Source organism: Nymphalis io, chromosome Z (genome assembly GCF_905147045.1).
Source record: "Nymphalis io chromosome Z, ilAglIoxx1.1, whole genome shotgun sequence".
NCBI classification, from domain to species: Eukaryota; Metazoa; Arthropoda; class Insecta; order Lepidoptera; family Nymphalidae; genus Nymphalis; species Nymphalis io.
In genome coordinates this window covers 5,841,822-5,853,503 of record NC_065918.1, presented here as the reverse complement: position 1 = coordinate 5,853,503, position 11,682 = coordinate 5,841,822, and the positions used below count along the sequence as shown (strand labels likewise).

Sequence of the window (11,682 nt, the reverse complement as noted above, 5' to 3'; positions counted from 1 at the left end):
ATATTTAGTGTATAAATATCGAATAATATTAATCACAACTTTTAAATAAAACAAGGAAAAACGCCTAGTATTACGCCAACTGTTTCTAGACTGTATATTTTTGTAGCATTGTTTTTCTATTATTTTGCAAAGGCTTTAAAAGGTATTTCGATATTTAATTTAACCCTCTTAAATATAATTCTCATTTTTCTACTTTAATCCGCTTTGTAATAAAAATACATTGGGCTAAATCAATAAAAATGAATTAAAAATTCATCCTCAGAACATTCTTTACTTAAATAGGCTCCAACGAGAAATTTTGAAATCTGTACGTTAACTAATCTAAATTTGCATGTTGTGACTTCTTGTAAGCGGAATTATGTGCTCATAACCTAAAGCTATATAACGTGTTATATAAAATACAAGTAATGTGAAATGTTCTGTTGATGTTGCCATTAAAATAAAATAAAATTTGAAAGTCATGCTACAGAAATGTAATTCAAGCGTCTGCTTTTTTCATTGGCTTATTCGAATGTTTTTAATGTATGTATGTATGTAAACGAAAATATTTATTTACACAAAACTAAACATAAGCGGCCTTACATAAAACGTCGCTTAGCGGCTGTTTAATCAAACATTGATTTTGCTAATTCTGTCATTATTGATTTTACATTCTAAGAAGAAGACACAGATAACAAATCACCCGCTAAACAACCTTTATAAGTTTTTAAGTAAGGCTAAAGAATCCCTATTGTGTATTATTTGCTTTCGGAGACATTTCTGTAAATATCTTAGAGGTCGACTAATCTTACATACAAAGTTTTCTCATAACTGCTATAGTTCCGGAAGCAGCATTCGTCTGGGATGTATTTGAAACGTGTCTGTAACAATTTTCTTTTCGACTACGTTGAGACAAAAAACTTTCCCCGGCTATATTCAACAAGCAAATTTAAAACATTGTTTACATTCTGTATAAACATTATACAGACAATAGTATAAGGCTATGTCCGTTTTGAGATTATATGTGAAAGTTCATCTCAATCGCATTAGCAGTTTTTAAATGAATAAAAAATTCAAACGAACAAAACTTCTTTATAATACTTTTAGGTAATATTAGTATGGCACGTTATACAAACACGTACTCGTTTTTTTTTCAATAAATGCTACGTTCAATAAATAGTAAAAAGCATTGTTCATTCGTTATTATTCACAAAACAACCTTTTACCTTTCAAATAAAGTAACAATTGAATACAGCGGTATTTTACTCGTAGCAATAATGTATTTTTCATTTCAATTACAGTTTCAACGTGTTTAAATGTATAAACATTTTCAAAGCAATAATATTATTTCTTTTTATTTGTTGTAGTTTTATGCAATGCTATAGTTTTATTTTATATTGTTAAGTAACGATAACATTTTTTATTATGTATTGTGCAATATCGTTTATTTTGTTTCTTACATCATTTTTATCATGTAACAAACTTCACCAGAAAATAGCAAACGAAAATGCTGGTAAAACATTTCATTAGATTAATATATTCCCTTATTGATATAAATAGTGTGAAAGTTAACCTTTTTGTCTGTCTGTGTCTAATATTGATATATATTTTAATTAAGTTACAGAGTGCACATCAGACTGTGACCGACCGCCGATAATCCTATTACCGGTTTTTATTAAAATCTATCGATACCCTCGAAACGCGACAACAGAACGAAATGGATTTGAAAATAAATAAACAACCAAACATAATGTGACCCAAAATGAGTAAAACGATTGTATAGAAATAAAAATATAATTAGTTTCATTTCGACTATGTTACCTTAATTTTTAGACTTATTAACCGGTTTTTATGTTTCGCTGTGTTGACAATTTTGTAAAGATCTTTAGAGTATCCGAACAATGTTTCATTTATCAACTTGAAGAAATAACAAACAAACTGAGAATAATGGATATATTAAAGAAAACTTCAGTGGTATAAAAACCCATTTCCGATTTGTCAATATCGTAATAATAAAGTTCAAAATTTTATCATAGTGCAGTTCTGTAATAAGCCTACTAATATTTTAAGTACATAAACGTAATATAAATAGTTGAAGAGTCGAAGTGAGACAATGGCGACTTTATAACCCGGAAAATGCCCGGGAGTTTAGCCGCAGTCAAAAGCTAGTATAACTATTACACTTTTTAATTTGATTCAATTAGAAACTGAATTAATAAAAAATATTGAACCATTAAAGTTTTCTATAAATCAAAACAAAAAAAAAATTCACAATGTTCTCTTCACGCCGTTTTACATCGAGCGACATAGTGTTTCATTTATGCATTAAGTCAATTACATCACAGCGCAGGTGGTCTGTGAAATTTACGTATGTATGTACGTTGACATTTTTCAGTGAAACAAGAGAAAGAAACTATAAACAGATGTTAACAATACGTCGCTGAAACGAGTTGACGTTCCACTCTGAACGATGAAACGGTATGTAATATTATATATGTCACACTTTTAATATTTATTGTGTATATTTAAAAAAACGTCAAAATTATGATATTCCGACATATTTTTTTTGACTCATTTTATTTTTACATAGTTTTAAGTAGCTTGTTTTCGTCTGTGTCTTCCCTCTCTCGGAGGTGGTTACGTAACTTCGTGAGGAAATATTCATGTGTCGGATAAAATTTTAACACATATGAATCGTGTAACCCGCATTTAGCGGCTTGGGGATATAAGAATCAAACCCTCTCTAGAAGAGAAGAGAAAGCATTTGCCTTGCGGTAGGCTACTAATAGGTTTTTTTTACTATATATATTTACTTTACTTATTAATGAATATATAGGTACCTCGATAAAAATATAATATTGTTTATTTTAATAATAATGAGAGAGTCAATTAGTGACAAAATAATAACAGAAAAGATTAAAGGCTTAAGGTAATAATAGACTATTTATTGAGCATAGGAAGCAGCAACCGGTACAATGCTAAATGATAGCCAAGGAAGGTCCACCTTTACGGAGGGTGAAGTGTGAACGACTCCCAAAATACATCCACTAATAAATTTGTTATAAAATGTCTGATAAATTATTTTTCTACCAAAGAAATAGAACGTTAATTTATATTGACATACTTTGTAAACTGTTAATAGGTTTCCGTCTGAAGCCTTGAAGTGATCGTAAATTTTAGAGAGCATACAAATTCTAAATAACATCACATCAATCAAAATGTGAATGAATTTGGAATATGAACTACAATAGTGATACTAGAAATAGTACCAGTAAATATACTTCTGCTAACCAAAGGCCTATTATGCTCTTATGCCCTTGCGGAGAAGAGTTGGAGTTTATTCAAACAGGCTGTTTCATGACACATCGTAATAATATAATTCTTCTGTACGTGTGGTTGTCACCTAACTCCTCGATTTAAATAAAATTTTGTGTATACATTTCAATGAGTGTATATTCACAATTAGACCCAGTAGGTAGCGCTGCTGTCGGTATGTCACCAAATGAAAAAATGTCTGTCTGAAAAGGACGATGGCTGCAGGGACCGCAAGTATATTACACACACAAATTAAGCACATGATAACTCAGCCGGACGCCAAACTTAATCCCGCGATCATCGGTATCCCATTTCCTATCTACTAGCTATCTGGGCCCTCACGCTATAATCCTGACTACCTAGCTTCCTAATACCTGCCACCACGTCACACGCGAGCGAAGCCTTGGCAGGAAACTATTTAATCATAAATACAAATTCGAAAACCATTTTGTTTAATTAACCGTACTTATAAGTACTTTTGAATGGTCCTACGTCGTGTCATTTATATATGAAACTACTAGACATTTCCATTTCGGAATGTGAATTCCACCGAGTACTCAGACTTTTCCCCTTTGAAGCTTATTTCAATATATTAATAAATACGTTTCATATATGTCCGGCGAGAAACACAATATTATTCCACGTCTCAACGTTTCGAATTTTTAATAATAATTATTTAAATCAAGGCCTTAAGTATATATATTAAATACATCTCAATTGAATAAAATATTCAAATACAAATCGAAGCCGCTTCTCGCATTTGTTCGTTTTTTCGTCAACTTTCAAATTCAAGATGGATTTTGATGCAGTTTTTGCCATAAATTATTTTAAAGATTTTTGTGTTAATGTAAGTAATGTCATTTAAAATAAACAATGTTTTCAAAAAGGCACATATAAATAATATGCTTAGTTCAATTAATTAAATTAATAAGTTCAGTTAATATAACATTATATTTAGCGTTTTATGTTTATAATAATTGCGGTTTAGACTTTGCCAAATATATTTACGTGTAAACACTGTACCTTGATACACCGATAGGAATAACCGTAATTTTATTAAAAAAATGTTCATCTCTTATTGTTTATAAAATATAATATATTTATAAATGTATATCGTGGGGTATAATCTTAATTTTGATGAGGTCTGGTCGGACGATTTGTCATAAATAGCCATTAATTAAATAATAAGCTTATCATTAACTCGAATTTTAAAATGACTTACATTGTATATCAATTATGTATAAAATCATTTCTTTTGTTCATTGTACTAATACTTTCTTTTAAGGCGCTTGGGATTAAAAATAAATATGTGAAATACTGAATATTTATATGTTTTTGAAAGGGTCTGAAGTTTCATAATCAAAATACTTAGGTCCAATTCTACTTAATTAAATAATATTTTATATTAAATATTTTTTGTAAGCCAATAAAAGAGTTTGATCCATTAACACTTACTTTCTCTCGCATATAATCAGACGTCCAATGCAAGTCCTAGACGATAAAGACGACAGGATAACTGTCGCAAGCGCTCCCTTCGAAGGGAAGACACTATACCCGACACACATACACCGTTTCCGCCGGCGGAAACGAAAACGCCGGAAAAACGGCGGAAACGCCTAGTGACATCACGAAACCGGTCGTGATGGTCGTGCTTCTTGCAGAAGCGCTTCTTACCCCACTAACTACGTACCTAGCCGAGGTGCGATCTCGTAGGAGACACCTTCAGGATGGAACTCACGCGGAGCCTGAGACGGCTCAAATTTCAAGGCGGAGTCTAGTACTCGCTACAACGCCCGGTAATGCTGTAAAGGCCTGTAGGGATAAACAGCAAATACGCATTCAGGAAAAAAAAATAACACTTACTTGAAAATAGCCTTAAAACAACAAATTAAAATAATTATCATATTCCTTTTCGTTTTAATTATTTAGAATATATAGTTTTTATTTTGGCTAACCAAGAAATAATAACGTGTGAAGTATTTTCGGAAATAAATGTGCTACATGAGATGAACTACACGTTTTAAGCGTGGTTTTACAACATAGAATATTTGACTAATAAAATATTTAAGCCATCTGTTTTTCAGTTACTGACAAGTACAAACAATTACCTTAATATTTGAAAAGTAACACTTAAGCTTGTTATAAAGATGTCGCAAATGCAAACTGATTTTTATAATTTAAAATCATTGCAAGCTTCCTATTTCATTCATATGGAATATGCCTAAGTGTAAGTGAGTGAATGTTGTATGTAAGTGTTTGTAAGTGTGTGCTTTTTCAAATAATATTTGATAGAACATACACGATACACGCCACCTATTTTTCGTTAATACTAAAATACTAAAACCTTACCTACGGCCAAAATCAAATACCAAAATTTCATTTCAACTGCATAGACAATGCAGAACGTATATTTTATAAGCATAACAAGATTATAGAAGATATAAGATTATAATCGGTAATAATTCACAGTGCTTTATAAAGGAATATTATTAACGAACATTAATGAAAATAATAAAGCTTGACGCAATTGAAAGCAATGCGAAAATTATTTGCTAGAATTAACTTAAGACAAAAATATATAAAAATTTAAATTATAAACATGATAATTTTTTTATTTTGAACACGACAATTTATAAAATCAATGTCTTCTTTTATTTTTTTAATTAAATAATTTCCTTATAATTTGAAGGATTGAGGTGTGCCTTTGATCTTTGCGAGATTAGCTCGTAAGATCGTAAGCGGATTAAATGTTTCTCTTAGTGTTTGTGTGCCCCGGCAGTGAAACTCCCAAGTGCTTTCATCTTAGTATAACATAAACCTAATAATCACTAAATAATAAGTCAACTTATTCATTAATAAATATCGTTTTGTTACAGAATATTTCCATGGACTAGCATTTTTATATTTCATTGGACGATGTTGGATTTCATTGACGGGTCTATAGCTGGCGTCACATACATGGATAATTTTGACTTTGAGCAACGCTATAGAGATGTTAATGAATGCAATCCTCTTTACTGGCATCCACTTCATTTACCAGATAAATGCTTAGAAATGTTTGATAAATTAATACGCTCCAGGATGGGTTCATTTTCACCGTATCGCATTGTTGAAGAAAGACCGGAACTGTCAGAGTTTGAATACTTAGACGATCCAAATCATTACATGAAGTACTCAGAACCAGTTTATGAAATAGAAACGATGTCACCGATTGAAATCTTGTTCGAATTATTAAGAAAAGATATAAGTGATATTCCAAGTTCACCAAATTTAGGAATTTCGCTAGATTTTGGAATGATGGCCTTGTATAGACAACCTATTTCGTATAAAAGTGTTGCAATGATAAAAAAACTTGCTCGAGCTTATAGCAAGCAACATGACTAGTTATGAATTATTTGAAATAAGAAATGAAGTCAAAGAGCTATTAAAAATACTAACATAAATAATATAAATTTTCTCTTTATATTTAAGAAGAAAAAAAATAGAATAGTCATTTTAAGAAAATAACGTGCAATAAATAATATGTATGAAACTGTGCAATTTTTAATAAAAATTAAGAAATTAACAAATGGATAACATGATTATTGACTTATGTTCAGTAATTTAATATTTACATACCAATTACACGTTTGAAAATTAGACTGGTGGTAGAGCTTTGTGCAAGCTCGTCTGGGTAGGTACCACCCATTCATCAGATATTCTACCGCAAAACAGCAGTACTTGGTATTGTTATGTTCCGGTTTTAAGGGTGAGTGAGCCAGTTTAATTACGGGCACAAGGGACATAACATCTTAGTTCTCAAGGTTGGTGGCATATTGGTGATGTAAGCGATGGTTAACATTTCTCACAATGCCAATGTCTATGGGCGTTGGTGACCATTTACCATCAAGTGGCCCACATGCTCGTCCGCCTTCCTATTCTATAAAAAAGACTGATACATAACTTAATTAATACTTCATTTGTAAGAGCCGAGATGGCCCAGTGGTTAGAATGCGTGAATCTTAACCGATGATCGTGGGCTCAAACACGGGCAATCACCTATGAATTTTCATGTGTTTTTTATTATGGTGGTGCAGGAAAACATCGTGAGGAAACCTGCATCTGTCTAATTGAAATTTTGGCACATGTGTATTCCACCAACCCTCATTAGAGCAGCGTTGTGGAATAAGCTTCAAACCTTCACGTCAAAAAAGGAGAGGAGGCCTTAGCCCAGCAGTGGGACATTCACAGACTGTCAATGTTGTCAGAAAAACTTTATATTAAAGAATTAGTTATTGTAAATTCGGCTTTTGCTATAATGTTATGGAAAAAATAATTATTATAAAGATCAAATGAAATCAGTAAAACTGTTCCGACATTTATTATTTATATGGTGCTATTATAAAGTTCAAATAAAAATAAGTTAATGGTGGTTGATTTGCAGAATCCAATTCGTTTCTGGTAAAAAAATTAAATAATTATCGGAGCTATACGATCTGCCCACACTATCAATTTCATGTCGTTATATTTTCTATATTTCCGTTTCGATATCAGAATATTTTTATTCAAAAAATTGTTTCATGTTTTAACGTGATCAGATGTGCAACTAGGTTATTTAGCTTCGAATAAAATTGGCTAAGCGTCGATATCATCATTTTTCTATTAAGCATGCATGAAACGATTACTTATCTAACTACACAAAATCATATATTGTATTAAAAATACAAAAAAGAAATTGTAACTTACTTTGTAACCTGTTTATTCGCTGGAAAAACGCATTTACACGTTTTGGCGTTTGGTGTGGTAGTAAAGGCGCCGGAATACCCACTAAAACGTCTCTTCTACCTAACCTACTTACTTTTTGTCTGAAAATTTTATTTATGCGTCTTTACCACTATTCTCTATCTAAATCTTCTTAAGGTACCTGGATCCTGGGGGGACCGGGTTTTCCCCACCAATGGTAATGGCCTTACTTGACACGGATCGAAGATAGCTTTTCTCTTGGTCACCGTGCTCCGATTGTTGTTCAACAGATGTCATCTCAATGGATGTAGCAGATTACGTGAAGCCCCCAGCCACTACACTGTAGGTTGCTGTTAGTTTTGCATTTTTACTTACCTTACTGCTGGTAAGGTAAAATAAAAAAAAACAACACAATACAACATGTACCTATTGCATGTACATAGCGAACGGCCTCAAGTGAAGTCTACGGAGACATATACTTAACCCGTTAATATTAAAGCCCCTGCATCTAAGATTAAGCGATTAAGTCATATAAGGAGAATAATAATATCTACAATATCAAGGGTAAGGAACCGAAGAAGGATCCAACACCCTAACAATACACAAAGCAAATAAACGACCAAAAAGAAGCAATGACACGATAGCGTAGCTCATGCAATATTACGTCACATAAAGAACTTATGTTACTAAAAACATTATTATATTTACTGAGCGACACGATGCGTTACAAACACAAACGAAGAGGGCACAAACGGCGACTACCAATTAGATTCTGGAGTTCATCTTAAGCCAACTTAATGAAGAAGACGCGATCATGGATAGACTAGCCGAATACCATCCAGCAGCTTAGGAATTCGGATAACAGCTCTTCAAGGAAGACAACTGCACACATTAGGTCCCGAATGGATATAATGGAGAAGTCGCAGTCGTAGAGCCCAATGGAAACATATATAGACATGAATAATCCTATTATTTAGACCATGATGCCGATTGGAAATAAGAAAGTGCACATCAAAATTATTTAAATGAAAATAATAGAAAAGAATTCGCAAACGTACGGATAAAATGTCTGTTGAAATATAACTATTGAAAAAATGTACATAAGGACCAAACCAATATTTTTGGAGTAGAGTTAGATCTAGACTAAGCTCGCAGTTCCGTAACGGCCAAGTTCCATATATCCGTAAAAGAAGTTTCATCGAGAAAGGAAGCCTCCTTGGTGTCCGGAATAACAGTAGGTCTTTTTAAAAGTCCTAAACTTAAGGGATATCTCGAATACTCTCTCTCTCTGGAATACCCTCTCGTACTTCCGCCTTTTAAATTTTTTAGCTCGATCGCCACTCGAGTTTAAATATTGTCGTGAGCGACAGAAACATCAGATTTCTTTTCACTTTCACAAGCGAGAGGTACTGGTAGGTTGTGCCTCTTTCTTTTTATGAGATAGTCAGTTAGGTACCTAATTTATTACATTAGTCGCTGATGCACAGGTACGTACGTACGAGGTCAAGAGAAGCCGATGAATGCGGGTAGCGTAAGACTGACCATCGTGGAAATTCTTCGGGAAAGCCTTTCTCCAGCAGTGGACGTTTTCCGGCTGATTTGATGATGATGATGATGATGAAGCGTAAGTAATAAATATAACTAGTGTCTATGAATGAGAGTCTGCATAATTGTAGACGCAAAAAGTCCTTTATGTACGTTGTTGTTTTCTTGGCAAAGTAAAGAATAGCTAATACCACTTTCTTCTTCTTCTTAACGTGCCGTCTCCTTATTAAGGTTGGCAATCATTAGGGATATTTCAACTTTTGAGACCGCTGCTCTGAGTAGAGGACTAAAACTTCTTTAAATTTGGAAATTCCACCTACAGTCTATTCCAATAGAAGAAGAAGTCCATATTATAAACACACCTTAATTTTTCACATTCAATGCGATTAGTTAATTTGCTATATTATTCATAATAAACAATTCAGTTAATAATAAATTTATTTATGACACAACCTTATTCCACTTAACTACTTAAATCCACATTAGTTTTACTATCAAAGTTCCGATAACATCTTAGCCGACATTTAATGTGCCACTTTTTCGCAAAAACCTTATGTATATCATAGCTTATTCAAGATCTCGACCAATATCCATCGCCAATCTTTTTTTATAATTCTTTATATTTATACCTTGTGGTTGTTTCGTCGTCTACATTCAATCAAAAACTATAAAAAATATGACTTCTACCGTCTTATATTATTACTAAGAATTTCTTATGTACCTAATATTGGATAACAAAGTTATATTACATTTCAAATTTAATAAAATATTAAATGTAATAATGTTGTATTATAAATAGAGATATATTAATCGAGAACTTTAAATTTTTGCTTTAAATTTGTTATGTGTATTTCGTTCTTTTTATTTTAATTTTGTATTTTATAAAAATGTCTGTACATAAATAAATATTAAATATAAAATTCACTTTATTGATTTATTTCATTATTTATCTTAAACAATGAAAAATAAAAAATGTCTTCGCATAATCAGTTCTATTGAATTCCGTCTTGTTTTAATAAAGTGAAAAGTTTTACCATTTTTGTGCTCATTGTTCTGTGAAAACAATAAAAAGATCCTATTGTCTTCTCAAAAAAGTCCTTTCATTGAAAATAACGTACATAGTAAGAAGTTCCACTTTAAAATCACAACTCCAATCATTGCAGTAAACCGCTGGGCTGATGAAAATTCGCGGAACATGAACTTTATTCGAAAGGTACTGTGTGACAAATAATGTTCAACAACTATTTCAATTTTATCGAAAATATTACTTATTATCACTATTTATTTACGAATGTTTAACTTGTTACAGGTTTTAATCTTATATATATGCATGCCTCTGATACAATGTGTTCGATTAAGGCGAATCAAAATTTCTTCAAAAGTTGATCCCTGTAATCCGTTGTACTGGTATCCTAAGAATATTCCAGATTATTGCAACTTTAGGACTTCTGAGAAACCTGTTCCTGCTATGATACCGTTGCCAGCTCCTCCTCCAGTACTGTCTATTCCTCCTCCAGTACTGTCTATTCCACCTCCCTTTCCAGCACCTTTTCCACCCTCTTTACCATTGCCATATCCACAGCTAATACCAGCAATGCCTGCTCTATCACCATTAATGCTTTATGGGCTACCTTACTCAAATCCTAAGTTTCCTAGCTATTCTCCTGCCTTTCACTCCCAGGCAAGTATGGTACCAGGCGTACCAGGAATAGTTAGTAATGATGGTGGGATAAATATAATGCCTTTCTCAGACGTTTATGCTGATGTGCTCGAGAAACATAAAGATAGAATGATTAGAAGAAAACTGAATAAAATTTTAGATAGTTATGAATATCGTCGTCTTCGTCAATGGAAATGAAACGTTTTTCGACATTTTCGAACAAACAGACAAGGAAAAAATAACTTTAAAAAAACCCTTAGTTCTTTTTGTATACAGTTCCTTAACTGATTTATTCATCTGTTTTATTTAAATCCTTAACTACATGTATTGGTGGTTATTTTTTCCCCATTAAAACTTGTAAAAAGTTTTTAAATAACTAATTGTTTTGTGGTCACATTTTAAATATATTTTGTTTTAAGATAATAATAAAACTTATGCCACGGCGGAAAATAAATAAAATT

At 32.2% G+C, this 11,682-nt stretch overlaps 2 protein-coding genes and 1 long non-coding RNA gene across 3 annotated transcripts; all 3 read left to right on the top strand.

The window, feature by feature from the left end:
• Positions 1-1,020: 1,020 nt before the first annotated feature.
• LOC126780310 (uncharacterized) lies at positions 1,021-1,791 on the top strand. The gene is made up of 2 exons (XR_007670474.1): positions 1,021-1,492; positions 1,598-1,791. It is a non-coding gene; the product is annotated as an uncharacterized LOC126780310 (long non-coding RNA).
• Positions 1,792-2,254: 463 nt separating this feature from the next.
• LOC126780307 (uncharacterized) lies at positions 2,255-6,801 on the top strand. The gene is made up of 2 exons (XM_050504656.1): positions 2,255-2,457; positions 6,171-6,801. Exons 1-2 carry the CDS (start codon positions 2,450-2,452, stop codon positions 6,676-6,678), a joined length of 516 nt encoding a protein of 171 aa, XP_050360613.1. The 5' UTR covers positions 2,255-2,449; the 3' UTR covers positions 6,679-6,801.
• A 3,832-nt stretch (positions 6,802-10,633) lies between these two features.
• On the top strand, positions 10,634-11,660 carry LOC126780306 (uncharacterized). The gene is made up of 2 exons (XM_050504655.1): positions 10,634-10,774; positions 10,871-11,660. Exons 1-2 carry the CDS (start codon positions 10,757-10,759, stop codon positions 11,417-11,419), a joined length of 567 nt encoding a protein of 188 aa, XP_050360612.1. The 5' UTR covers positions 10,634-10,756; the 3' UTR covers positions 11,420-11,660.
• The last annotated feature ends 22 nt before the right edge of the window (positions 11,661-11,682 follow it).